We start from the raw sequence: 27,016 nt of genomic DNA, 5'->3' as shown, positions 1-27,016 counted from the left end.
GGTACTACTCACACACTAACTCAGCCAATTCAAACACCACCTTACAATGTCACCAAATGTAGTTAGTTAAAATTACTAGAAGCAGGAACTTATCTATCTGCCTCTGTCCCTGTCCCTGGTTACCTGTAGATCAAGGGGTAATTGTTTTGAAAAATCACCTTCAATGCAGTTAAATATCCCAGTGGAAATAAATGTAACTTAAGAGTAAAAGAAAAATATGAAACCACTGAAATTATTAGGAAGTGTGATTGTAGCTTGACTTACTAAATTAAATGTCATGCCTTTATTACAGCACAGTTGAAAATAGGGCAGCAATCAACTCGCACCTTGTAAAGATTTGTTTGCTCATGTTTTTGTAGATAGCTAGTTTGTTTTCAATTTCCACAGACTTTACAGCAGGCTTTAATTATATTTGTCTTTAGGGATAACATGAAGCAGTATGAAGAGATTCCCAGTCCCCTTTACATGTAATAACCCCTTCTATAAATATAATTTTAATTATATTGCTAAAGCTCAGTGAGGTTGAATAACCATATGCTGACTACCTAAATTATCAAATCGGCTTCCTGCCAAAGGGTTAACCTTGAGGGCAATAGTAAATGTCTGAGCTTAGGAACCAATGCAAAGGTGTATATGTGCAGGGGTGACTTTATGTTTAAACTCCTTTTCTATGTATTTCTAGAGAATAACAGTCCACCAGTAGCAGTGGTTGGCCCTGATAAAGAGTTAACGTTTCCAGTAGAAAGCACTACACTGGATGGCAGCAAGAGCACAGATGACCAAGGCATTGTGTTGTATCAGTGGCAGAATATCAGGTATTCATTTTCACCTGTTAAACATATGGGGCCATATTCATAAAGCATGTTTATCTCTTAGACACGTAAAAAATGTAGCTGCACTTAAATCCTGCGGTTATTTTTAGTCATTTATTCATAAAGCCTGTTTATCTCTGCAAGCACTTAAGTCTGTTCCAAGGTTTAGACGTAGTTAACCAGAATACAATAGAATGTGTTAAACAAGGGTAGAACTTGTTTAAGTCTTGTTTCAAGCTCTTTGTCACATTTATGCAGAGCTAAAATAAATACTCACTCATTCCTTTTTTACTTTACATTACTACTAATTTCAATCATCAAATTGACTATTATGAAAAAGTGCATTCATTTTATTTATTTTTTGCTGCAATTTAATAATGTATTAACCTGTCCCTGTGATAATCTAACTGTATTTAATAACTGCATTCGTTAATGTATTACCAGCTGCAGTACAGTATTCAAAATTGTAATTAATATGAAAACTGAGAGGCACTATGTGTGTACAATCAGTACAGTATTGGAAAAATATTATTTTATATTTTCCCCCTTTTATCTGTTGCAAAAAAAAAGCACCACCCCTTTTGACTTGCTGAACTGATGGCTGTGAGAGGCAAGAGGCAATTTGAAGTAAATGTGCCCTGATCTACAGGACTCTAATAACAACGTTAGTTGTGTTGGCATTCTTTTTGATTTTTCGAGGGTCGCCGTCTCTTTATACGTTTTATTTTTTTGTTACCTATGCATGTTCTCTTTGTGCACTATTTTTTGCTGTTATTTTACGCATAATGCGATTGAATGCATATTACCCTTTACACCACTGGCTAATCCACCAGTGGGCAGTTGCAAGAACGTAGCTAACCAGTGCCTTGCTGACATTTAGACACGCTAAGATAAATGGTTGTTTAAAACGTTTTTTTTCTGGTTAAAGTTTAGTTGAAAGACATTTTTAGCCAGAACCGCTAAACTCCAGTTTGCACGCATGTAACACTTAGCCACGTCTAAAGTTAAATGCCTGGTAAACATCCTTTATGAATCCAGCCTCAATGTTTTTTTTTTGTTTGTTTGTTTGTTTGTTTTTTTTTACCTGTTGAAAATCTTTTTTTTGTTTGTTTGTTTTTTAAACAAATCACTTAAAACGAATGATTGAGTTTTGGGCATTTTCAGAACAGCTTATCCAATGTGGTAAAAATGTGTATGGATAGTTGTAAAGTAAGTGGAGGGTTGCAGGATGGGGAGTGTTTGGTTATGTCAATGCTAGTTCTATGCTACAGGGCAATGCAGACTTAGAAAGAGACTCTCAGGGCTCCCGAGTGGCGCATCCGGTAAAGGCGCTCCGCGTGGAGTGCAGGATGCGTCCTAGAGCCTGGACGTCGCCGGTTCGAGTCCAGGCTATTCCACTGCTGACCGTGGACGGGCGTTCCCAGGCGGCAGCACACAATTGGCCGAGCGCCGCCCTGAGGGGGGAGGGGGGGTTAGGTCGGCTAGGGCGCCTACGGGCTTGCCTGTAAGCTGCCCGGAGCTGAGTTGTCCTCTGACACTGTAGCTCCGAGGTGGCTGCATGGTGAGTCTGTAGTGTGAAAAGAAGTGGTCAGCTTTGGAGGACAGTGTGTGTTCATCTTCGCCACTCCCGAGTCAGCACAGGTGTGGTAGCAGTGAGCTGAGCTTAAATAATAATTGGATATTCTGAATTGGGAGAAAATAATAAAAAATAATTGCTGACTACTAAAATTAAAAAAAAAAAAAAAAAAAAAGAGAGAGACTGTGAACAGGATGGCTTAGCGGTGATGTCAGAACAGGAAATGATGGGTACACAACAGGCAGTACTGTGGGGTATGAAGGGCAGATGCATGTATTTATTGAAAATAAATAGTTTTAACAGAAACAAAATAAAGGGCACGATGGCCAAAAGAAACAGACACACAAAACAAACAAGTACCATGCATCCAGCACGAGTAGCAGTTGTAGTAATCTTTCTTTGTATATTCACTTACGTCTCATTCTTACTCCCTGAACACCGCACCCGACCAGCAAAAGCTGTGGGTTTTTATATATGTGACTGTAACAGGGCGAGGTGCCCTGTACATTGATTTGTTTATTTTATTTTAGAACGGGGTCCCCATCCGCCCCTGTGTTATTTTGTATTATTCGCAGCCAGAAGGAGAGGAGCCCCTGCCACCTTCGCAGCCAGAAGGGGAGGAGCCCCTGCCGCCTTCGCAGCCAGAAGGGGAGCCGCAGGAGCTGCCTCTGCCTCCACCATCACCACCTGAGGGAGAGGAGCAGGAGCTGCCTCTGCCTCCACCACCACCACTTGAGGGAGAGCAGCAGGAGCTGCCTCTGCCTCCATCACCACCACCCGAGGGAGAGGAGCAGGAGCTGCCTCTCCCTTTACGACAGGATGGACCGGAACAGAAGGCTGGCGGTCTGCAGCCCCCTTGCATAGGCTGCTGAGCAGAGCAAGGGGGAAATCCGCTGGGTCGCAGTGGCTGAGAAGAGGGCCAACCCCAGCACCACCGCTGGTCCTGGCTCCCCTCCTGCAGTCGCCGCCTGAGGGTCCGCTGTCGTCGTCGCCTCCTGAGGGACCGCTGCCGCCCTGTCGTGCACCGCCCAAGGATGCCTGCCTCGCACCGCCCAAGGATGCCTGCCTCGCACCGCCCAAGGATGCCTGCCTCGCACCGCCCAAGGATGCCTGCCTCGCACCGCCCAAGGATGCCTGCCTCGCACCGCTCAGGGATGCCACGCCCTCTCCGCTCAGGGATGACACGCCTGGATCACCTGGGGCTGCTGTTGCTCCGCATCGCCTGGGACTGCCTGTTGCTCCGCATCGCCTGGGGCTGCCTGTTGCTCCGCATCGCCTGGGGCTGCCTTTTGCTCCACACAGGGTACAGGGTACGAGGGAGAAGTGGAGCTCCCGCTGCCGCCTCCATGGCCAGGGGCTCCCCTCCCGAGGGTCCGCTGCTGCTGCCGTCGCCTCCCGAGGGTCCACTGCTGCTGCCGTCGCCTCCCGAGGGTCCGCTGCTGCTGCCGTCGCCTCCCGAGGGTCCGCTGCTGCTGCCGTCGCCTCCCGTGGGCCCGCTGCTGCTGCCGTCGCCTCCCGAGGGTCCGCTGCTGCTGCCGTCACCTGGGGTCGCCGTGGGCTGTGCTTCGCCTGGGGTCGCTACACTGTGGCCGGAGCCCCATGAAGGGGAGCTGCCGGCCATGAAGAAAGGGGGGGAGGTCAGGAGACCAACTACCCCAGCCGCATTTTCGCAGCAGGATAGTGTGTGGTGGGAGCCCCGGAAGAGGGAGCTGCCAGCCACGAAGAATTGGGGGGTGCCGGACCTCCCACCATGGCCACCCCCATGGACACTGTGCTTCCCCCTCTTCCGGGACTTTGAGATTGAGGGGGGAGGTGGCCGTTGGGGACAAGTGTACGTTGCACAAGGGGGGGATATGTAACGGGGCGAGGTGCCCTGTACGTTGATTTGTTTATTTTATTTTAGAACGAGGTCCCCCTCCGCCCCTGTGTTATTTTGTATTATTATTATTATTATTATTATTATTATTATTATTATTATTATTGTATTTGTTAAATGTTTAAATGACGGCGAGCGCCGTGGGTTTTGTTATTATTTTGTTTTGTTTTATGTAAACGTATTCTGGCAGAGGCGAGATTGGTGCTCGTCCTCTGCCAGGAATAATTAGAAAACCTGTGCAGAATGTGACCGGGGGATTATTAAATAATAGATAGGTAATCCCTCGGTCACTAATATAAAAGCCTGCAGCTCTCGGCACTCGGGGTGGGTGTTAGAGAGGAGAGAGCGAGAGGAGCGTGAGAAAAAAAAAAAACGAAACTTTATTTAAAAGACATAGGAACAGTGAAGGCAATCTGCCCAGACTGACCTGTGTTGTGTTATATTTGTGTTTGTGATTTTGTTTTGTTTACCTGTTTTATTTTCGCTCTGTGAGCAAGTTTCTTTTTGTTAAAATATTTTATTTCTTTTTGTTATTTGTTAATAAAAACAGCAGCCAGCCGCGTCTTTTTGTTTGGAAATCTGCAGTATTTGGTGTCCATTTACGTTCCTGCTTCTGTCTGACGTCACAGACTCGTCCAGCCTGTCACAGTGACCATCTCCCATTAGCAATAAATTAATCAATCCGGAGTTGGTCACATTCTACATGAGAATTTTACTCTGCACGACCGACAGCCAATTTATCAATAATCACTAACTGTCACTAACAATCGCCCCTGCCAGACCACATTTAACTATACAATAATTCACCCCCAAATATACACTAAACAATACCTTTCAATACACTCACAATAATACATTTATCAGCAGGGTCTTCTGCCCTGACACACTCTCTTAAAAATAAAAAAAACAGCAGTGAAGAAGCGTAGAGGATTCTTTTCAATCTTAGCTGATTCTGATGAGCTTTCAGGTCAGATAGTGAGTGAAACTGATCAAAAAAATGCAAAGTAAATGCAATTCTTACAAAACATTTGTGGTTGTATGCTCTTGGTTGTTCAAAATATTGCATTATATAATGTAGATATGTGTGTGTTATACACTAGTTTCATATTTAAACTACTAAATTAGTTACAATCTTTTTATTCCACAATGATAGTTAACTATATGTGACTGATTTTGTTTGTTTGTTTGTTTTTTACTATGTGGCAACACTTTAGCTGAATCAATTCCTACTTCACTTATATAAAATTCCTGCGGTGCGTGAGCCTCTGAGCACCCTGAGTCGTAGCCTGTGCTGGATGGTGTCACATTTTGTAGACACATAGCTGGAACAATATATATTTTGGTATTACTTTTATAGCATGTTGATGATCATTATTGTTGTGTTCCTTCTGTTTCAGTGGTCCAAGTGGTGTAAAGATTGAAAATGGTAACACACAGCTAGCCACTGTGACAGGGCTTCGAATCGGTACTTACCGGTTTAGATTGACTGTGAAGGACCAGCAGGGACTGACCAGCACGGCTGTGGCTGCTGTCACAGTCAAGAAGGGTGAGAGATGCAGGATTAAGGGCTGAAATGGTAGCTATTGTACTAAGTCTACTTGAATTTGGCTAGGCAACCCAGCTTTAACATTGGTTCTATGGAAAAATGGCTTAGAACTGAGATCTGAGGATGTCCTCCATAGATAACACAGAGAATACTGAGGTGTCTGACGACACCCAGTGCAATGTAAACTATTGACAACCATAAAAAAAAAAGATAGCCTAAGCAAATGTTGTAAGGATCTTGGCAAAGGATAAAGACAGACAAACCAATCAAAACAGTTTTTAGTGTCTGCTGTCTGTTTCTGGTCATCTTGCAGGACTTGTAAATGAGACCTCTCTCAATGGGTTTATTCCTGGTTAAAGAATAAATAAATACATAAATAAACATTGAACTCCATAAGAGGACACTAAGAAAAACGTTAAGAACCACGTTTCTGATTGGGTTTGATGCAAGATCCAAAGTGAAATGAAAACTGATTTATGACTAAAGCCATGTGTTTTAAAAATATCCAAATAATTATGATTATTTTAATAAGTATGTTGTGGGAATTAGGGGTTTTAATCAATTAATGATTAATCAAATAATCACACCTGTGGGCTTTGATCAATTTAAACAATAATTGATCAATTAATCTTGTCTACCTGAGCGTGGTATCAAATAACGGTGCACGAAAAATAAATCTTGAAAAATGCTGGATCTTGAAAACTGGTATTATGCCCTGGTCACTGGTGTTCTGTCTCTAGAAATACTTGAGCCAGACTCAGAAATTGTCAGTTTAAGCACTTCAGTGCACTTTTATTAAATACAAATAAAAAGGTTTAAACAAACTTGTGCACAAAACCAAAATAAACAAAGAAAATGCTAACTCCTTTTTCAGAGCAATAATTACAAAGTAGTGTTTTGTTTCCGTGACTGTCATCTGGACGGATAAGCCAGTTCCCCAACCATATACCAAACTAGGGGATCGTAGTTCACCAAGATACACACAGTATACATGGGACAGATGTTTGAGTCACTGGAGTTACAACAAATCTTTTTTTTTGTTTTTCTCACTCTCTTCTGTCTTCTCACCAATTCGGCTCGGAAGCGCTCCTACACACCCTCCGCAAGCTGGACACACAGAGTCTTTTTGTACAAGTGGATTTAATTAGAAAATGAAACCACCAATTACCCAATAAACAGTGAATGGAACGTTAATGATTCTATTTCAGCGTGTTTCAGGAGACATCTAGTGGTCAAAATGCACCATGGCAGGGAATAATGCTCTTTTTATTCTCAAACTTATGAACCTTCCTTGAATTACTTTACCACAGTACTTACTCATCTGTGTTTTCCTTTCATGACAGTTTATAATATCATCATTGTTGCAAGTAAGTTGATTTCTCTTTTGATTCAACGTATTTCTTTCAAACGGTATCAGAAAATGTATATTGAAAAGCTTGTTTGTCTGAAAAACCGTCTGGCTTAAGTGCTTTAACTACAGTGATATAGTCAGTGTTTGCTGTTGAGCGTTCAGACAAGCTAAAGAAATTTCCAATGCTGGACAGGGTTGAGTGTTCAAACATATTATTATTATTATTATTATTATTATTATTATTATTATTATTATTATTATTATTAATAATAATAATAATAATAATAATAATAATAATAATAATATTATATAGCGCCTTTCATAGTGGACCACCATCACAAAGCGATTTACAAAGGTAGGCTGTGAACTGTGCATTATATGCAGAGTCACTTACAATAGGACACTGATTTAACCGCAATCAGACCCGCATCTTCACCTTTTATTGCTTTTTAACCCATCCTCAGCACCATTGATTGAAATACGGAAACCACCCTCCTCCCACTCCTAAAACATTCAAATTAAAAGGAGCCAGGTGTGAGCCTTCCCACCCCATAAAACACCACAAACAGCAATTAAAAACAAAATTAATATTTTAAATGACTCACTTTGGCTAACTTCCAATTGCGTGTAAGCAAATATTTTCAAACGGTCAAATATATGTATACTAAACATTAGCTGGCATTATGATACATTTGCAGTAAATAGCATTATGTTAATACTTTGTATTACTTGTAATTGTCTTTCAATACAATTTCATATCACTAGCAAACCTGTGTGATTAATCGATTTAATTGATCGGATGATTAATCGTTCAATAGAAAATGTCAAGATTAAAACCCCTAGTAGATGTGCAATACATCAGGTAGCATTGGTAAGCAATGTTTTTTGTTGTTGTTGTAAACCCTACAGTCTGCTCATTTTTTACCTCCGTATTTAATTCACTCCTATGTATATTTTATACATTGAGAAACAAGCAATTTAGGAGTCTTGGGTGTTTTTTTTTTTTCTTCTTTTAAACAGGAGTTCATTAAGCTCTGACCCCAAGTTAAGTGTTCAACATTTTGCCTTTAGTTTTATCTCACTATTATATTGTTAGTAGAGGATGTCTGATGTCTTTTAATTTCGTTACAGAAAGAAACATTCCCCCTGTAGCCCATGCTGGTGGAAGCACTATTGTTGTCCTCCCCAATAACTCTGTCATACTCAATGGGTACAAGTCTACAGATGACCAGGGCATCGTATCCTACTTGTGGATCAGAGATGGCCAAAGTCCTGCAGCTGGGGTGAGCGCTTCAGCATATAAATTGATTGTGTGCAGTTTTTTTTTCTACTGAAAGTAATAGTAAAAGTACAAAATTCAGAGTAGAGTAGAGTAGAGTAGAGTAGAGTAGAGTAGAGTAGAGTAGAGTAGGAAAAGATCTAAGAAAATGCTTAGGGTTAACAAATACATGCTTCATGGTACCTCACAAAAAACAATGGGCTAGATTATTAAAGTTATTTACTACAAATCATCGGTAGGACTGTTGCTGCTGACATTTGTTACAGTTTTGTTTTTTTTCTTTTTTAGGATGTCTTGTACGGTTCAGACCATGAAGCATTGCTATATCTTATCAATCTGGTGGAAGGAACTTACATTTTCCAATTGCGAGTGACTGATGCCAAGGGTGATTCCAGCACTGACACTGCTACGGTAGAAGTGCGTCCTGGTATGGAAAAAAACACTTAGTTATACGTTATTACCTGATAAGAGATGCCATTTCTTAGTAACTTTTTCAGGACAAACTCCTCATACATCCGCCTAAGGTGGGTACGTCATTGGCAATCTGGTAAAATAAAAAACACAGACTGTGTTTCATGTAATGTACCTGAAATTAATATTTTTAAAAGTTAGGGGTGGTGGTAAGACAAGTGACAGTAACTGGAGTTTTACACTTTGGAGTAACACAAAATTAGTATCTGCATTGAACAAGATCTTTAATTTTTATTTAATACAGTGGTTCTCGACTTTTTTGTTCACGGACCACCAGAATATATATTTTTTTTTTATCTCAGCGGACTACACAATAAACAGTATAGTCACTGTAAAATAAGCACATAAAAAAAAAAATCACTATAATACTAAACATAGATTTACCTTTCTTTGTTTCAATGCGATGGACGGGCCTGTTTCTGTGAGCAAAAGTATTTTAAAATTGGAGTTTTAAAGAACCTTTCCAGTTTACTTTTCATTAACATGAATTTACAGAGAGGAAAAAAAACAGATTATTTTATTTTTAAATTAATATTTACAGCAGAAATGGATTTATGTGAAGTAATACAATGTGAACTTACAATACACCCATGAGGTACCAGCACAGTCTGAGCTATGAATCTCCAGCTAGAATCATTATTTATAAAAAGGAATGTTTGGATGTTGTATGCTGATTGGCTGTTGAGGATTTTTTTTTTTTTTTTACTGTGCAGAATAGCACAATGCACGGCAGAATTAATTTTAGCCGAAGCAGTTCAATTAATAAATTATCAATACACAACATAAAAAACTCTCAATAAATATACACATTGTTGTGAGAGTTTTTAGAAATGAGTGACATTCCTTTCGTCACATTTGATCATTTCGGAGGTATGACAGTGTACAAGTGCATAGAATTACAAGAAGCAAAACCTCTGTTGGGGGGAGAAAAAAAAAAAAAAAGCAAGACACAAAGATTTAACAAGTCAACAACTTCATGACATCGAAGAAAAACAAAAATACTTTGGCAGGTGATGTTTATATTGATTTGATGAAACATAAAGAAATGGTAATCGGCTTAAACAGTTTGTCTTGAAAATCAAAACGGTCTGCTACGATAATGCTATGCTTCAATATGTAATTCTGCTGCTCAAGCGTACTGATTTTGTTATGTTAGCCTCGGTGCTGGTCTCAATCACTCCGTAAACAGTGCTGACATAAACCACAATGGTAACCTGCTAGTGACCAAGCCAATAATGTGTTTTTGTATCAGCTTCTTGAGGTCAGTGGTAGTAATGCGTGGATAGTGAACTTTGTCTTTTATCAACAAAAATACATGATTGGTATTTTTAAATGCTTGGTCACTAAAAAGGCTAACATTGCGGGTTATGTCAGCTTTGTTTACAGAGCGCTTGAGACCAGCAGGGAGGCTTCATTCATTTAAATTAATTACAATAAGTGGAAACTTTAAAAACCTCCAGTTTAATGTTTACAATAAGTAATATAACCTTGTTTGAGGCACTATTTTTTCTCCAAAGTGGAAGGATATGTCTTTTTTGTATCCATTTTAATAACACTCCAGGGCTTGTGCGTTGTGTTGCATTAACATACATTAACGTATGTTAGTGCAGTGGTGCGCAAACTTTTTAAATGCCACACCACTTTTTTAGCATACATTTTTTCCACGACTGTACTTTTTCACGACTGTACTTGTCCCACACTGTCGCTTCCACACGCTGTCGCTGGGAAGACCGCCTGGCTTTTGTCTATCTGTTGTGCTGCTGGCTCCGCCCCTCCCCCGTGTCTCAGAACGGCGTGGAATTTGAATCAGCTGCTCTGAAATTCAGCTTATCAGAAAAAGGCACACAGCTGTTAGACTTTAAGCTGCACTGTTTTCTGATTAAAGCAATTAGAGATGTAATTTCTCCTTACTGCTTTAATAGTTTTAATTATTTTTGATTTGCTCGCGTCCGGTGTGCATTGCCCTTTAGAATGCAAGCCCATGCCCATTGATGCGTTTGATTTGGCTTTGTATGCTGCAGAGCTGTGCTTACACAAGAATGTGTTTGTTAACATTCATGTATTTAGCTAAATCTGGACTTTTTTTGTTAAATCTTGGGGAAAAAAATACGCTATTTACATTAAATCTGGGAAAAAATGCCTTTTAGAACATTAGTGCTTTTTTTTTACACTTGTCGCACCTGTTCACTGCAGTTTCACTGACACACTCACCACTTCAAACATAATTTCTCCGGTTCTACAAGTTCTAAAGTGATTGTCAATGGCCCTGCCCCTTTAGTCATAGTCCATGTTTGTGCACCACTGTGTTAATGCAACACAACGCGTGCCCTGTCGCTGCTGTGTTGAGTGCACCTGAGCGCAATACACGAAAACTCACTAGTAAAGAATACATAGACATTCCAAAACCATATATATGATAGAGAGTTTAGTCCTTCATTGCAGTCTATCATTACCAATTTCTTATTTAAACCCCAATCACACACACCTTCCATGTTAAGTGTTTTTGTTTTCTGCAAACGTTTAGACTCAATCGTGCTTAAACCGGCAGTGATCGCCTACCTCTTTTTAACTTCTACTGCAATGCTTTGTCCGCTTTCCTCCTTGTCTGCAAGCAACTTCAAGCAGATGCTCCTCCCCCACTCCATACACCGCACACGCTCCCACAGAGCCTTCTCAGATCTCCATTCCATCTGGAGATCCCATCCTCCACCTCCATCAGAGCAACTTCAACGATTTAAAAGACCTCATCCAGCCCATGCAAACTCTACTTCAACCATCAACATCAGTGGCCATTATTACCTTCTCTTCAGCCTCTAATCCTGCAGTAGCTTCCGCTTCTGGTACTTCATCTTCGGTCCCTACTATTGACATTCCGGAATACAACCTCGCATCAGCAATTGCATCTGGTTCCCACTCAGCCTCTACCATTAGGCGTCATTCTCTTACACCTAATATTCGAAAACAAATACTGGAAGGTAAAAATATCAACTTAGTTTCCATACTTATCTCCACTTCTGAGTTTCTGAACCACCGTGTAGTTGATTTGCAGGGACCTTTTAGTCACCCTTAATTCCTGTGACCCACGCCTTCTTAAGAATTTAACCCTGGGTGAGTTCTCTGCTCAGTCTATCCACACCGCCGCCACAAGATGGATCAATATTTATTTGACTTAGTTAAATAAAGTTAGATACGGTGGTACTATGTTCTATAAGTACCACAAAGCATTCTCAGCTAAATCAGCTTCCATTTTATCATCAGACAACCATATAATCGACTGGTCTTCCCCTGACTTAGACCTCTTTAACCGCATCTTTGCTAATGCCTGCGGCGTTTGCACTTCCACAGCGCATTCTACCTCCCTCTGTCCAAAAGCAGCTGCAAGTTCATTTAAACCTGGTCAAATCTCCACACCTCATTGCTACCTGCAAGTATTCAGGAAAGAAGCGCCTCATCATTGATCTATCAACATCTCGAGGAAGCCATGCATCCAGTATAAATTTCCTCATTCCACACGATCAGTCCTCTTTACATCAAGATATCAGACGCTATTAAATCCATTCAAATAGCAGGTCACAGTTCATGGTTGGCTAAAGCCGATATCTCAGATGCTTTTAAAGTCATGCCCATCCATCCTTCCCTTCGCTATTCAGCGTACCTTTGGCTGCCGCAGCTGCCCAAAAGTATTTTACACTCTCTGAAGCACTTTGCTGGATCATTCCATTTCTCCTCAACTTGATGGATGACTTCCTCCTCATATCCCCTCCCTCAGACCTTCCAGCTTAAGCAATGAATCATTTAAAAACACTCTTCTCTTCAGTCGCCATTCCACTCTCCCAAGACAAAACCATCGGCCCAATTAATTCACTGGAATTTCTAGGAATAACACTTGATGCAGTAAAATGCAAAGCCAGTCTCCCTTCTGCTAAACTAGAACGTATTCGCTCCCGCATCAACAGCTTCCAAGTTTCCGCGTCCATCAAGAAACACAATCTACTATCTCTTCTTGGACATTCCAATTTTGCTTTACGCATTATCCCCACAGGGTAGGACATTCATTTCTCGTCTTCTGTCACACTCCACTACAGCAACAAACCTAAATTCCATCATCAATATATCTTCAGAAGCCAGGAAGGATATAAAGATGTGGGCCACACTGATCATCCACTGGAATGGCCTCTCTCATTTCTACAAAGACTTAATCTCAGCTCCCCACAATATCGCTCTCTTTAGGATTATTGGTGGTTTCTCGGATCACAATGGTTCTCCAGCAAATGGCCCACCAAAACCCAGAGCCTATCCACTCATCTAAAATCTACAGCTCTTCTGGAAATATACCCCATCGTCACAGCTGCTCACCTCTGGGGTCAGCAATGGACAAGGAAATCAATCCTCTTTTTCAGTGACACCGTTAACATCATTAATAGAGGGCGCTATTCCTCCCCCCTTATTATGCAAATGCTTTGATGTCTAGTCTGGATCTCTGTCTCTCACAATTTTATAATACAATTTTCATCAACTGGTCCCTTCAGCATCCCCATCCCCTCCTCAAACTCCAATCTGCTGTTCAACTGAATTCAACAGTCTCCAACCTCCTGCAATCTGCCCGACGCTACATGGCCACGGCTCATCTCCTGCTACTAAATCATCCTACACTACTGGCTGGACAATATTTGCAACCTTTTGTGCTCAAAACCATATCCAGCCTATCCCGTTTAATCAAGAATGGATCTTAGCCTTCATCGTCCACGCAAGAGATTCTCTTAATCTGGCTCCTGCTACCATTAAATCATATATCTCTGGAATCCAGTACTTTTACCACCTCATGTATGTGCCTTCCCCAACTCTCCTATCCATTCCAGCAGTTTGTTTGACACGCTGAGGGATCCTCAAGGGATCCCCCCTGTTCCCGCTTCACACTTTCGCCTACCCATATCAACAGACATTCTACATTCTCTAATCTCAACCCTCTGGAAAGGCTGTTTTTCTCCCTTCGATGACCTGGTTAACTGCTTAACAGCATTCTTCGGCTTTCTCAGATGCTCAGAGTTTACCGTCACATCAGCTTCCAGCTTTGCTACATCTGGCATCCGTTCCTGCAACCTTTTCCTGTTTCCTGCATCTGGCTCTGCACCTCCAAAACTGACCGATTTCATCACAGACACTTTACACAACTACCAAAAATTGACTCTCCAGTATGCCCCTACTCTTCCATGACAAAGTACATTTCCCTAAAGAAGCCCTTTCTCCCGTCAGATCCGCTGTTCCGCACAATCATGTCTCGACACTGGTTCTCATCCCTTTTAACTACCCTCGTCTCCAGAACAGGCCAACATTAATCTCCACCTAATTAAAAATATGGGGAGCTGTACTTCCTCAGCAGTCGATACATATATAGCTAGCATGCCCGGAGTGGGGGCTACCTGATTGCCAGAGGTTTTCCCCTGCTAATCAAAGGGTTTTTTTCCTCTACACTGAGCGGCAGGTAAACACATAAATCCCACACTAACCCTTTCTAAACCTCTCTCCTTGTTTGTCTTGTATGTCCCTTTCTTCCTTGCATTTATGTTATGCATTGGCACGGGTTCTGTTGTTTGTCTCACGGTGAGGTTCTTTGGGGAGCCAGGGGTCCATCCTTTGGGGATAAGTGAGTCTCGCTTCCTCAACCTTAGGTTAAGCTATGCTTCCTCTACCTTAGTTAAAGGGAGGTTCTCACCACATGAGTCAGAGGGTACCCCCGGCCACACTCTATCCTTTCGCATCTCATGCGCATTCTGGCAGACTTTGACGAACCCCCCCCCCCCCCCCCCCCCCCGGGGAACCGTAAATTAACTTTGACAAGACAAAGGAAATTTGCTTGAACTGTCAACAAAGTACGGGTGAAATGGTTTGTTTTTATTTTGTAATCCAAGGGTCTGTTGACCAAGCAGAAAATAACACAGAGTTTGAATGATAATGAAAGCAGGGTTTGCAGTCCCGTAAATAATAATAACAGTACTAAACACACAAATCGACACACAAACATTCATAAGTCCAAAGTGAGTGCTCTTAGTGTATGTGGTGAATTACAAGACAATACATGCTATTACTGGTGAACAAGTGGTGAAATGTTGTCCGGGTTTTAGTGCTGGCTGTGGGCGACAGCACCGGATCGTGTTAGCCGTTGTCATTTTAGTTTTCAGCGTAACCATTGACCCTTGGTTAACTAGCACAGCCGCTCCTACAATTCGCAGATGCCACGCTGTTAACCTTCTGGGTCATTGAATTTGTGTACCGTAGCTCTGCCCCCTTTCTAGATGGCCGACTTCCACTGAACCATAGGAATAAATTGTCGGGCCAACTAGTCCAAGGTACTCTGTTCCCTTTACACAGCGCTGTCACAGGTCGGAGGGGAGATCTAACACCAAGAATCATTCGATCTCTATCACAGTAATCAATTGAGATTAATAACATATTGTTTAGTTTGGTAGATCACGTCAAAACTAAATTAACACGGTAAAACTATTTTCATAAATTATTTATTGAAATGTTGGATTCCATTCTGAATGGGAGGTTGAATTAATTCTCGTGCATTTGATATGAAACATGATCAACGAGAAACGAGTATTGAAAATACTAATGCAAAGTAGACACTTTGTGTGATCAGCCATAATTAATATTAGTATATTAACCATGTATGCTAATAATGTTGTGTTTGTTGTAATCATTTAACTAAGAAATCAATGAACTGAATATTATTCACTAGGGATGAGACAATACTCCAAGGTCACGATACGATACGTATCATGATACACAAGCCACGATATGATACGTATCGCGATACTAATGAAAAACTCATCTCTACTTGACGGACTTGAAAATAATTCAGTTCAAAATAAGTTATATTTATTTCCCACAAAGCAGTAAACCACTAGTTTGAATTTAAATACAAAGCAGTATGTCAAATAGAGTTCTTGGGATATCCATTTTAGCTGAATTAACCAAATCTTCTTCCCACATTTCTGAGAAAGGAAAAAAATACTAAGCAATGTGTTTGATAACTATTAAAGTGCAAACTTTGGTCATGTGTTTCTTTAGAAAAATCTAAATATGAAGTTTTTCAGCATTAAGTTGTGATGTCTAATCAATAAGAATTTCAATATTAAAAAAAAAAAAAAATACATCAGCGTTTTTGCTTGAATCATACTTAACTTTAACTCAATGTGTTGTTGTTGTTGTTGTTGTTGTTGTTGTTATACCATACATTTTATCACTAAGTATTTGTATCTTTGAAGTTAAGGTTGAATATATTATTTTGTTTAATATACTATTCTATACTGTGGTGTTTTTAAATGTGGTTAGAAATAATTGTAATTATTAGATTAAAATTAATGATAAAATTAGCATTAAATAAGTTATTTTCGTCATGATTAACACATTTCTTTAAAGAATGTAACATATTCAACCAAATCAAAGTTTAAGGATCATTCAACCAAATGAAAACCATTATTAGGGCGCACTGAAAGGTGAGCAAATATAAAATAAAACTTGTAAGAAAAGCAGTTTTGTCATCTATAATAAACAGCTTTATAGGAAACATGAAACGTTCTTGCTGCAAAAAATTCTTACAGCCTGACCTGCCTCACAAATGACTTTCCTCGTATATATATTAACAAATCATTTACACTGGATTGTGATTAGGATGCATTAAAAGGAGAGCAATACATTAAAACTGGTAAAATGAAAAAGAAAAACATATAGCGATCTATTTATATGAAATGAAATGTTTTCTCACAAAAGGAGACAAAAAATATATAGCATTTGAATACAAAAACTTGTAACTTTAGTAAAATGACAGTCATAGCAGGGAGTTTCTACAGACACTGCTCGCTTCCTGATTCCTCTCTGGCCACAACAAACAAGGCAGGCTGTCTCCGCCTCTTCTACACTCCCATTGGCCAGAATCACCTCTGTCTCAACTACCATTGGCCAGGCGGCGTTTCTGCTGCCTTTTCTGAAGCCTTTAGTACAGTGTCAGTATTCCCTGTCTTGCTAGCAATGGAATACAGAAAAAACATTCTTCTTGTTGTTGTTGTTATTATTATTATTATTATTATTATTATTATTATTATTATTATTATTATTATCAATGTTTTTATCTAAGTTTCGTTTTTTCTTTAAATTTTGTTTAACTTTTTATTACTGTCATTTATTTCCCATTTTTGTCCGTTGTAAGCTACTCATTTCAAGCTTGTATCATATCGTGTTGTAAAGTACCTGTAGTGCCGGAGGACAGAACAGATCTGAATGGCTCCACATCAGACCCGCAGGCGCCCTATCAGCCACAGGAGTCGCTGGTACGCGATGAACCGTGGATTGCTCTGACAACTTAATTCCTCGGCCAGTTGTGCGCCGCCCCCAGGGAACTCCCGGTCACAGTCGGCAATGACATAGCCTGGATTCAAACCGGCAATCTCCAGGCTATAGGGCGCATCCTGCACTCCACGGAGAGTGCCTTTACTGGATGTGCCACTCAGGAGCTCCCATCCTTTTTATTCTTAAATAAAATATTGTTTTATCTTTCTGACATGTTGTGTGAATGTCGATTATTATTGTCAAGGGAATCCGAGTTCTACATGATCCCAAACTTAAATAAGGTATATCTCATTTATCACATTTTGACGAGTGGGTGACTAGAGACTAATTTATATTTAAATAAATTCACTACATATGCATATATATATAAAACAAAATCATTCCCTACTTTCTACATTTGATTATTACATTATATATCACAGAAGAGTAACAACAGAATTGATCAATAAGAGTGAATGTTAAATAAGCAAGAAGCTTTGTTTTAAGTCTTGAGCACTTGCAGAGCGGTCATCAGTTTAAGATTGCATAAGCTGTGGTCAGGATATAAATGAACGAGTACCAAAAACTGTTTTACAGAACAATCAATCCAACTTAACAATTATGTTATTTTTTTCTCTTTTACAGGTGGTATAGGCAAGTAAATAAGTGTTAATCGGTCAATTCCTGGTAGTTAACGACCAATTTGTCAGTTAATGCCACGAGATGTAGTGGATTAGCATTAAAGTCGACAAAATTATGAATATTATATTCCTTGGAAAAAAAAACAAAACGTTTACTATTTGAACCATTTTAACTCTTTGCGGTCCATTTATTCAGCGCGTCTCAGGCGCGTCAGGTCCAATTTATTTTCACATGTGCAGTTTATTTTAGACGTGCTGTTTAAAAGTATTTTTTTCACAGTAAAACAGGTTTAAAAGGCACTGCATATCAACAGGACACTCAGTACTGCATCTCCAGTATTCCCACCTCTTGTTCGGTATGTAACGGTATGTTAACGGTGTAACGGTATGTTAACGATGTAACGGTATGTTAGCGATGTAACTGTATGTTAACGGTGTAACGGTATGTTAACGGTGTAACGGTATGTTAACGGTGTAACGGTATGTTAGCGGTGTAACAGTATGGTAGCGGTGTAACAGTATGTTAACGGTGTAACGGTATGTTAAGGCTGTGTGGTCCAGTGGTTAAAGAAAGGGGCTTGTAACCAGGAGGTCCCCGGTTCAAATCCCACCTCACTCACTGACTCATTGTGTGATCCTGAGCAAGTCACTTAACCTCCTTGTGCTTCGTCTTTCAGGTGAGACGTAGTTGTAAGTGACTCTGCAGCTGATGCATAGTTCACACACCCTAGTCTCTGTAAGTCGCCTTGGATAAAGGCGTCTGCTAAATAAACAAATAATAATAATAATAATAATAATAATAATAATAATAATAATAACAATATGTTAACGGTTTAACGGTATGTTAATGGTGTAACAGTATGTTAACAGTGTAACGGTATGTTAACGGTGTAATGGTATGTTAACGGAATGTTAACGGTGTAACTGTGTAACGGTATGTTAACGGAATGTTAACTGTGTAATGGTATGTTAACGGTGTAACCGTGTAACGGTATGTTAACGGTGTAACGGTATGTTAATGGAATGTTAACTGTGTAACGGTATGTTAACGGTGTAACGGTATGTTAACGGAATGTTAACGGTGTAACTGTGTAACGGTATGTTAACGGTGTAACTGTGTAACGGTATGTTAACAGTGTAACGGTATGTTAACGGAATGTTAACAGTGTAACAGTATGTTAACGGTGTAACGGTATGTTAAGGCTGTGTGGTCCAGTGGTTAAAGAAAGGGGCTTGTAACCAGGAGGTCCCCGGTTCAAATCCCACCTCAGTCACTGACTCATTGTGTGATCCTGAGCAAGTCACTTAACCTCCTTGTGCTTCGTCTTTCAGGTGAGACGTAGTTGTAAGTGACTCTGCAGCTGATGCATAGTTCACACACCCTAGTCTCTGTAAGTCGCCTTGGATAAAGGCGTCTGCTAAATAAACAAATAATAATAATAATAATAATAATAATAATAATAATAATAACAATATGTTAACGGTTTAACGGTATGTTAATGGTGTAACAGTATGTTAACAGTGTAACGGTATGTTAACGGAATGTTAACGGTGTAACTGTGTAACGGTATGTTAACGGAATGTTAACTGTGTAATGGTATGTTAACGGTGTAACCGTGTAACGGTATGTTAACGGTGTAACGGTATGTTAACGGAATGTTAACGGTGTAACTGTGTAACGGTATGTTAACGGTGTAACTGTGTAACGGTATGTTAACAGTGTAACGGTATGTTAACGGAATGTTAACTGTGTAACGGTATGTTAACGGTGTAACTGTGTAACGGTATGTTAACAGTGTAACAGTATGTTAACGGTGTAACGGTATGTTAAGGCTGTGTGGTCCAGTGGTTAAAGAAAGGGGCTTGTAACCAGGAGGTCCCCGGTTCAAATCCCACCTCAGTCACTGACTCATTGTGTGATCCTGAGCAAGTCACTTAACCTCCTTGTGCTTCGTCTTTCAGGTGAGACGTAGTTGTAAGTGACTCTGCAGCTGATGCATAGTTCACACACCCTAGTCTCTGTAAGTCGCCTTGGATAAAGGCGTCTGCTAAATAAACAAATAATAATAATAATAATAATAATAATAATAATAATAACAATATGTTAACGGTATGTTAATGGTGTAACAGTATGTTAACAGTGTAACGGTATGTTAACGGTGTAATGGTATGTTAACGGAATGTTAACGGTGTAACTGTGTAACGGTATGTTAACGGAATGTTAACTGTGTAATGGTATGTTAACGGTGTAACCGTGTAACGGTATGTTAACGATGTAACGGTATGTTAATGGAATGTTAACTGTGTAACGGTATGTTAACGGTGTAACGGTATGTTAACGGAATGTTAACGGTGTAACTGTGTAACGGTATGTTAACGGTGTAACTGTGTAACGGTATGTTAACAGTGTAACGGTATGTTAACGGAATGTTAACTGTGTAACGGTATGTTAACGGTGTAACTGTGTAACGGTATGTTAACAGTGTAACAGTATGTTAACGGAATGTTAACGGTGTAACGGTATGTTAACGGTGTAACGGTATGTTAACGGAATGTTAACGGTGTAACTGTGTAACGGTATGTTAACGGTGTAACAGTGTAACGGTATGTTAACAGTGTAACGGTATGTTAACGGAATGTTAACGGTGTAACGGTATGTTAACGGAATGTTAACTGTGTAGCGGTATGTTAACAGTGTAACGGTATGTTAACGGTATGTTAACGGTGTAACTGTGTAACGGTATGTTAACAGTGTAACGGTATGTTAACGGAATGTTAACGGTGTAACGGTATGTTAACGGAATGTTAACTGTGTAACGGTATGTTAACGGTGTAACTTTGTAACGGTATGTTAATGGTGTAATGGTATGTTAACAGTGTAACGGTATGTTACGTTTAAGTTCCTAAGTTGTGTTTTCAGTCGACATTTTGTCTCAAGTAAAGGCTTTCGTTTGATACAACTTCATAGTAATTTATACTTTTTGTTTAAAGCCGTTTGAACATTGCAGTTCATCAGACGCAACTTGCAAATATTGTTACACAGTTACCGATATCTGATTTGTAGAAGAAAAAATCCTCACCTGGCATAATTAACAATTCTGTTCAAAATAATATAATAAAAAAAACTGGTGCATGGCGGGAGGCCATGATCCCGTATATTGCCCTATAGCAGTTATTTTACAGTTTCTGCAAGATCTACTAGAGGCGGGTAAACCCCCTCTATGTTGAAAGTGTACCTAGCAGCCATATCTGCTTGCCATGTTCCCATCGATCCCCGGGCACTCATATACTGGCAGCCTGTTTTCCCCAAATAGAGTCTAGACATGGTACTGGAGGCTCTCACTACGGCCCTGTTTGAGCCCATAGATACCATAGAGTTGAAATATCTCTCTATGAAGACAGCCTTTCTGTTAGCTATCACCTCCGCTAAGTGAGCTACAGGCATTGTCCATGCACAGTTCCTATATGCGTGTTTAGGACGATGGAAACAGTATCGTTGTGCACGAACCCTGCTTTCCTCCCTAATTGAAAGGGAACGGTTATGGATGTAACCCTGGTTCCCTGAAAGAGAAGGTGACCGCCAACCTTATGGGGTTGCATCACTCACATTCGCGGGTTCAATTCAAAAGAGACTGACGTCTCTGCGCAGTGACTATTTATTAACTCGGTGAGGCGGGACCGAGGATGTCACTCTGTGGAGGGGCCTATCGGCAGCTTTGATATAAAATGCTCAGCGAATACGTGACAAGCAGGCATATCCCAAAAGTATAATTGCCGGTCATCTTCTCTTTCAGGGAACCAGGGTTACATCCGTAACCTGTTGTTTTATTTACACAAAAAAATGAAAAACATTCAAGCAAAACTTTCAAGCCAAAAATAACACATTCAAAATGAAAATGATGAGGTAATGGTAAATATTACTTATACAATCCTATATGTACAGTACATATTTAAGAATAAAGATTATTATATTGGAAAAAAAAAAGCTGGTCAGTTATTTGGACACTAAAAAACACCAATAAACTTTGATAGGAAATATCATCTATGTATTGTCTTCTCAGTGCTGTCCATCAACATTCTATATACAATTTCTACAAACTGTAGAATAGTGTCCCCTGAAATTTGAAGCAACAATGTAGAAGCAACAGCTTTCATTCTACATTTTCTAGCAACATGTTGACTAGTGTCCCCTTGGCTTTTAGACCGTTATCAGTGAGAAATCTGTATTGTAGATGTGGAGAAGGCATCATACTAACTGTCTTCATCTGCTGTGTCCTGCAGACCCTCGGAAGAAGGATCTGGTGGAGATGGAACTTCAAGTTGGGGCCAGCCAGCTGACTGAACAGCAGAAAGACACTCTGGTGAGGCAGCTGGCGGTGCTGCTCAACGTCTTGGATTCAGACATCAAAGTGCAAAAAATACAAGCACATTCCGATTTAAGGTACAAAGACGATAGAAGTTTTAAAAAACATGTGATATCTCTTTGTTAAACAAGTCTATTATAGATTGCATTTTTTAATACATTAATTGCAGTTTGTAAAAAACTACGGGTATGATTACTCCAGTCTATAGTTAACTGTGGTACTATTTTTTAAAAGGCGATTGTTCCCCTTTAATAAAAGATGCGGTCAGAACATGATTTGAAACATAGTGTAACAGTGAAATCCCTCCCTTACTAAATTACAGCAATGGACGTTAATCTGTAATGTAAACAAACTAATATTGAAACGTAATACAAAATGCTTACCGGGGTGTTGGTTGGGGTCCGGGGTCTGTGTGGCGTGAGAGATGGGTACCTAATAAAATAAAAGAGAAAAAAAGAATTAATAATGTGATGAGAGTATTGTTCCCAGTTAATGCAGAGGGAGACGCATTTGTTGTGCACACACTCAGTAAATACGTAGCATCTCTGGTTAAAGTAAAATAAAAAACAAAGTAAATAGTTATTTGTTAAATGGGTATAGGCAAATAATATTTGTTTAGCGTTTGGTTTTAAAAAGTATTAGGTGCCTAATGTTGCTTTATGTAAGGGGGAAGTAGAAGTGGTAAATATGTTAATTGTAATGCCACAATAGTACTTAAATTAAATGTATATTTATACATTGTTGAAGTAAATAGCCCGTTGTTTTAATGATGTTAACTTATTGTTGTAATCTCTTCTAGGAATTGATAAGTAAAGGTATATTCTGGGGGAGGGGCCAGGTGGTGTGTGTGTATTTACATATGGTACTAGACCTCACTTGAAAAAAAAAAGTAGTGTGGGACTGGGGTAATTAGTGTTACTTATAGCAGTTGCTAGCTTGTGGACATTTCTGTTCTATTTTGCAAGTATTTGTTAAAAGTGAGGTTTTGATTTGTTGTTTTTGTTTATTTTGTTATTGTTTTGGATCCAAGCTTACTGTAAAAAGTTCAGTTTCAGTTCTTAACTGTTCTTTAAGTTCCTGACAAATAAAACTATTGCCAACTTGGCAGAAAAGCAATTCCTGGCTCTGCTTCCTCTTGCACTGCAACATCTTGTGCACCGGTCACTTAAACATAGATAAGGCAACCCTTTGTACCACGGAAGAAGACGGTATGGCTGTGGCTCCCATTTACCACATAATGCCCTTCCATTACCACCTTCATTCTCGTTCTAAGGTATAACACACATAGCACAGTCACATAAACATGGCTTCCGATTATAGCACTATAAAGGAGGAGCACTGTATTGTTCTGAGTGTTGTGCTTCTTTCCTGTGTTGCTGCAGTACAGTCATGACTTTCTACGTGCTGAGTGGACAGCAGGTGTTAAAGGGCATGGAGCTGGCACACACGCTCCGGGGACAGCTCATGAAGGAGAAGGCAGACTTTCTTATGTGCAGAGTCCTGAGGGTTGACACTGTCCGTAAGTAATGTATTGTGACATCTTGCTTTAAGTGTTCCCAGGAAACATAAGAACATAAGAAACGTTTGAGAACGAGAAAAGGCCATTGAGCCCATCCTTTGTTACCACACCATTTCCCCTACTTGGGGGGGGAACTAATTTAAAAGCACATAATCTAGTCCTTTTTTAAATGTTCCCAGTTTTAGATCCTACAACTTCACCTGGTAGGTTATTCCAAACATGTGTAACTCTCTGTGTAAAAAAGTGCTTCCTACCTTCTGTTCAAAACGTACTTTTACTCAGCTTCCACTTATGCCCTCTTGTTCTCCTCTCTGTGCTAAATTTAAAGTAGTGTCTTCGTTAACTTTATCTATGCCATTTATGATTTTAAAGACTTCAATCAAGTCCCCTCTTTCCCTCCTTTTTTCTAGTCTAAGAGATTTAATTATTGTAACCTGTCCTCATAGCTCATGTCTTTGTCCTGGGATCAGCCTAGTTGCCATTCTTTGTACCTTCTCGAGTGCAATGATGTATTTTTTGTAGTGACCAAAACTGCACACAGTATTCTAGGTGGGGTCTAACTAGGGCATTATATAATCTTATCATAACCTCCCTAGACTTATATTCCACGCTTTTTGCAACATAGCCTAACATTCTGTTTGCCTTTTTAATTGCCTGACCGCATTGACGAGATACTCTTAATGATGTTCAAAAGATACTCAGTTCAAAGTCCCCGTCCCCTATTTCCATCCTTATATATATATATATATATATATATATATATATATATATATATATATATATATATATATACACAGACATGCTCAAATTTGTTGGTACCCCTCCACAAAAAACGAAGAATGCACAATTTTCTCTGAAATAACTTGAAACTGACAAAAGTAATTGGCATCCACCATTGTTTATTCCATACTTAATAGAAATCAGACTTTGCTTTTGATTTTTTATTCAACATAATATTGTAAATAAGAAAACAAATGAAAATGGCATGGACAAAAATGATGGGACCGCTAACCTAATATTTTGTTGCACAACCTTTAGAGGCAATCACTGCAATCAAACGTTTTCTGTAGCTCTCAATGAGACTTCTGCACCTGTTAACAGGTAGTTTGGCCCACTCTTCCTGAGCAAACTGATCCAGCTGTCTCAGGTTTGATGGGTGCCTTCTCCAGACTGCAAGTTTCAGCTCTTTCCATAGATGTTCGATAGGATTCAGATCAGGACTCATAGAAGGCCACTTCAGAATAGTCCAATGTTTTGTTCTTATCCATTCTTGGGTGCTTTTAGCTGTGTGTTTTGGGTGATTATCCTGTTGGAGGACCCATGACCTGCGACTGAGACAGAGCGTTCTGACACTGGGCAGTACGTTTTGCTCCAGAATGCCTTGATAGTCTTGAGATTTCATTGTGCCCTGCACAGATTCAAGGCACCCTGTGCCAGGCACAGCAAAGCAGCCCCAAAACATAACCGAGCCTCCTCCATGTTTCACTGTAGGTATGGTGTTCTTTTCTTTGAAAGCTTCATTTTTTCGTCTGTGAACATAGAGCTGATGTGACTTGCCAAAAAGCTCCAGTTTTGACTCATCTGTCCAAAGGACATTCTCCCAGAAGGATTGTGGCTTGTCAATATGCATTTTAGCAAATTCCAGTCTAGCTTTTTTATGTTTTTCTGTCAAAAGTGGAGTCCTCCTGGGTCTTCTTCTATGGAGCCCACTTTTGCTCAAAAAGCGACGGATGGTGCAATCAGAAACTGACGTACCTTCACCTTGGAGTAAAGCTTGTATCTCTTTGGCAGTTATCCTTGGTTCTTTTCTACCATTCGCACTATCCTTCTGTTCAATCTGGGGTCGATTTTCCTCTTGCGGCCGCGCCCAGGGAGGTTGGCTACAGTTCAATGGACCTTAAACTTCTTAATAATATTTGCAACTGTTGTCACAGGAACATCAAGCTGCTTGGAGATGGTCTTGTAGCCTTTACCTTTACCATGCTCGTCTATTATTTTCTTTCTGATCTCCTCAGACAACTCTCTCCTTTGCTTTCTCTGGTCCATGTTCAGTGTGGTGCACACAATGATACCAAACAGCACAGTGACTACTTTTCTCCATTTAAATAGGCTGAATGACTGATTACAAGATTGGAGACATGTGTGATACTAATTAAAGAAACTAATTGGTTTGTAATATCACTATAATCCAATTATTTATTATCTTTTCTAAGGGGTACCAACAAATGTGTCCAGGCCATTTTAGAATATCTTTGTAGAATAAGCAATAATTCATCTCTTTTCACAGCTTTGCTTTATTCTATGACATACCAAAGGCATCCAAGTATACATGATAAAATAGCTTTTAATTTCATCACTCTTCAGGAGGAATGAAGCATTATTTCAATGAGCTGTAAGGATACCAACAAATTTGAGCACGTGTGTATATATGTGTATATATATATATATATATATATATATATATATATATATATATATATATATATACACACACACTACCGGTCAAAAGTTTTAGAACACCTCCATTTTTCCAGTTTTTATTGAAATTTACGCAGTTTAATGTCTCAATGTACTCTGAAATTAAAGCATAAAACAAATAAACAATTGGAGATAAAAAAGAAATCATGGAATTGTTTTGTTTAACAAAATTTAATCTAAATTTTTGACTCATCAAAGTAGCCACCTTTTGCAGATATAACAGCAGAACACACTCGTGGCATTCTTTCTACAATGGAAATCAAATATTGTTCGGAAAGTTCTTCCCAACACTGTTGCAGAAGTTCCCACAAATGTGTTGCACTTGTAGGTTGCTTTGCTTTCACCCTTCTGTCCAGTTCATCCCAAACCAGCTCGATGGGGTTTAAGTCTGGAGACTGTGCTGGCCATTCCATGATTTGAAGCCTACCGTCTTGTTCTTTTCTTCTAAGGTAGTTCTGACATAGCCTGGAGGTATGTTTTGGGTCATTATCTTGCTGTAGGATGAACCCCTGACCAACTAGGCGTATACCAGAGGGTATTGCATGGCGCTGCAAAATGCTGTGGTAGCAGTTTTGGTTCAGGGTGCCACTCACTCTGTGCAAGTCGCCGACTCTGGATCCAGCAAAAGAGCCCCAGACCATCACACTTCCTCCTCCATGTTTGACAGTTGGTGTCACACACCGAGGAACCATCCTTTCGTCTACTCGACGGCGTACAAAAACCCTGCGTGATGAACCGAAGATTTCAAATTTTGATTCATCGGTCCATAAGA

The 27,016-nt window shown here is 39.8% G+C and overlaps 1 protein-coding gene across 3 annotated transcripts in view; it reads left to right on the top strand.

Annotated features, from left to right (window-relative positions):
* Window positions 1–27,016, top strand: part of kiaa0319 (KIAA0319 ortholog) — a 100,163-nt gene that overhangs the window by 41,383 nt on the left and 31,764 nt on the right. For 2 of the 3 annotated variants that reach the window (XM_034058904.3, XM_034058903.3), the window contains exons 12-17: window positions 683–815; window positions 5,662–5,810; window positions 8,293–8,444; window positions 8,729–8,867; window positions 22,165–22,324; window positions 23,630–23,766. In XM_034058904.3, coding sequence (XP_033914795.3) covers window positions 683–815; window positions 5,662–5,810; window positions 8,293–8,444; window positions 8,729–8,867; window positions 22,165–22,324; window positions 23,630–23,766 — 870 coding nt within the window. The remainder of the gene's footprint in view (window positions 1–682; window positions 816–5,661; window positions 5,811–8,292; window positions 8,445–8,728; window positions 8,868–22,164; window positions 22,325–23,629; window positions 23,767–27,016) is intronic. The other variant, XM_059013425.1, reaches the window with a different exon arrangement.

Source organism: Acipenser ruthenus, chromosome 3 (genome assembly GCF_902713425.1).
Source record: "Acipenser ruthenus chromosome 3, fAciRut3.2 maternal haplotype, whole genome shotgun sequence".
Classification (NCBI taxonomy): domain Eukaryota; kingdom Metazoa; phylum Chordata; class Actinopteri; order Acipenseriformes; family Acipenseridae; genus Acipenser; species Acipenser ruthenus.
The sequence above is the reverse complement of the archived record's forward strand: the minus strand, read 5'-3'. Positions and strand labels throughout refer to the sequence as shown.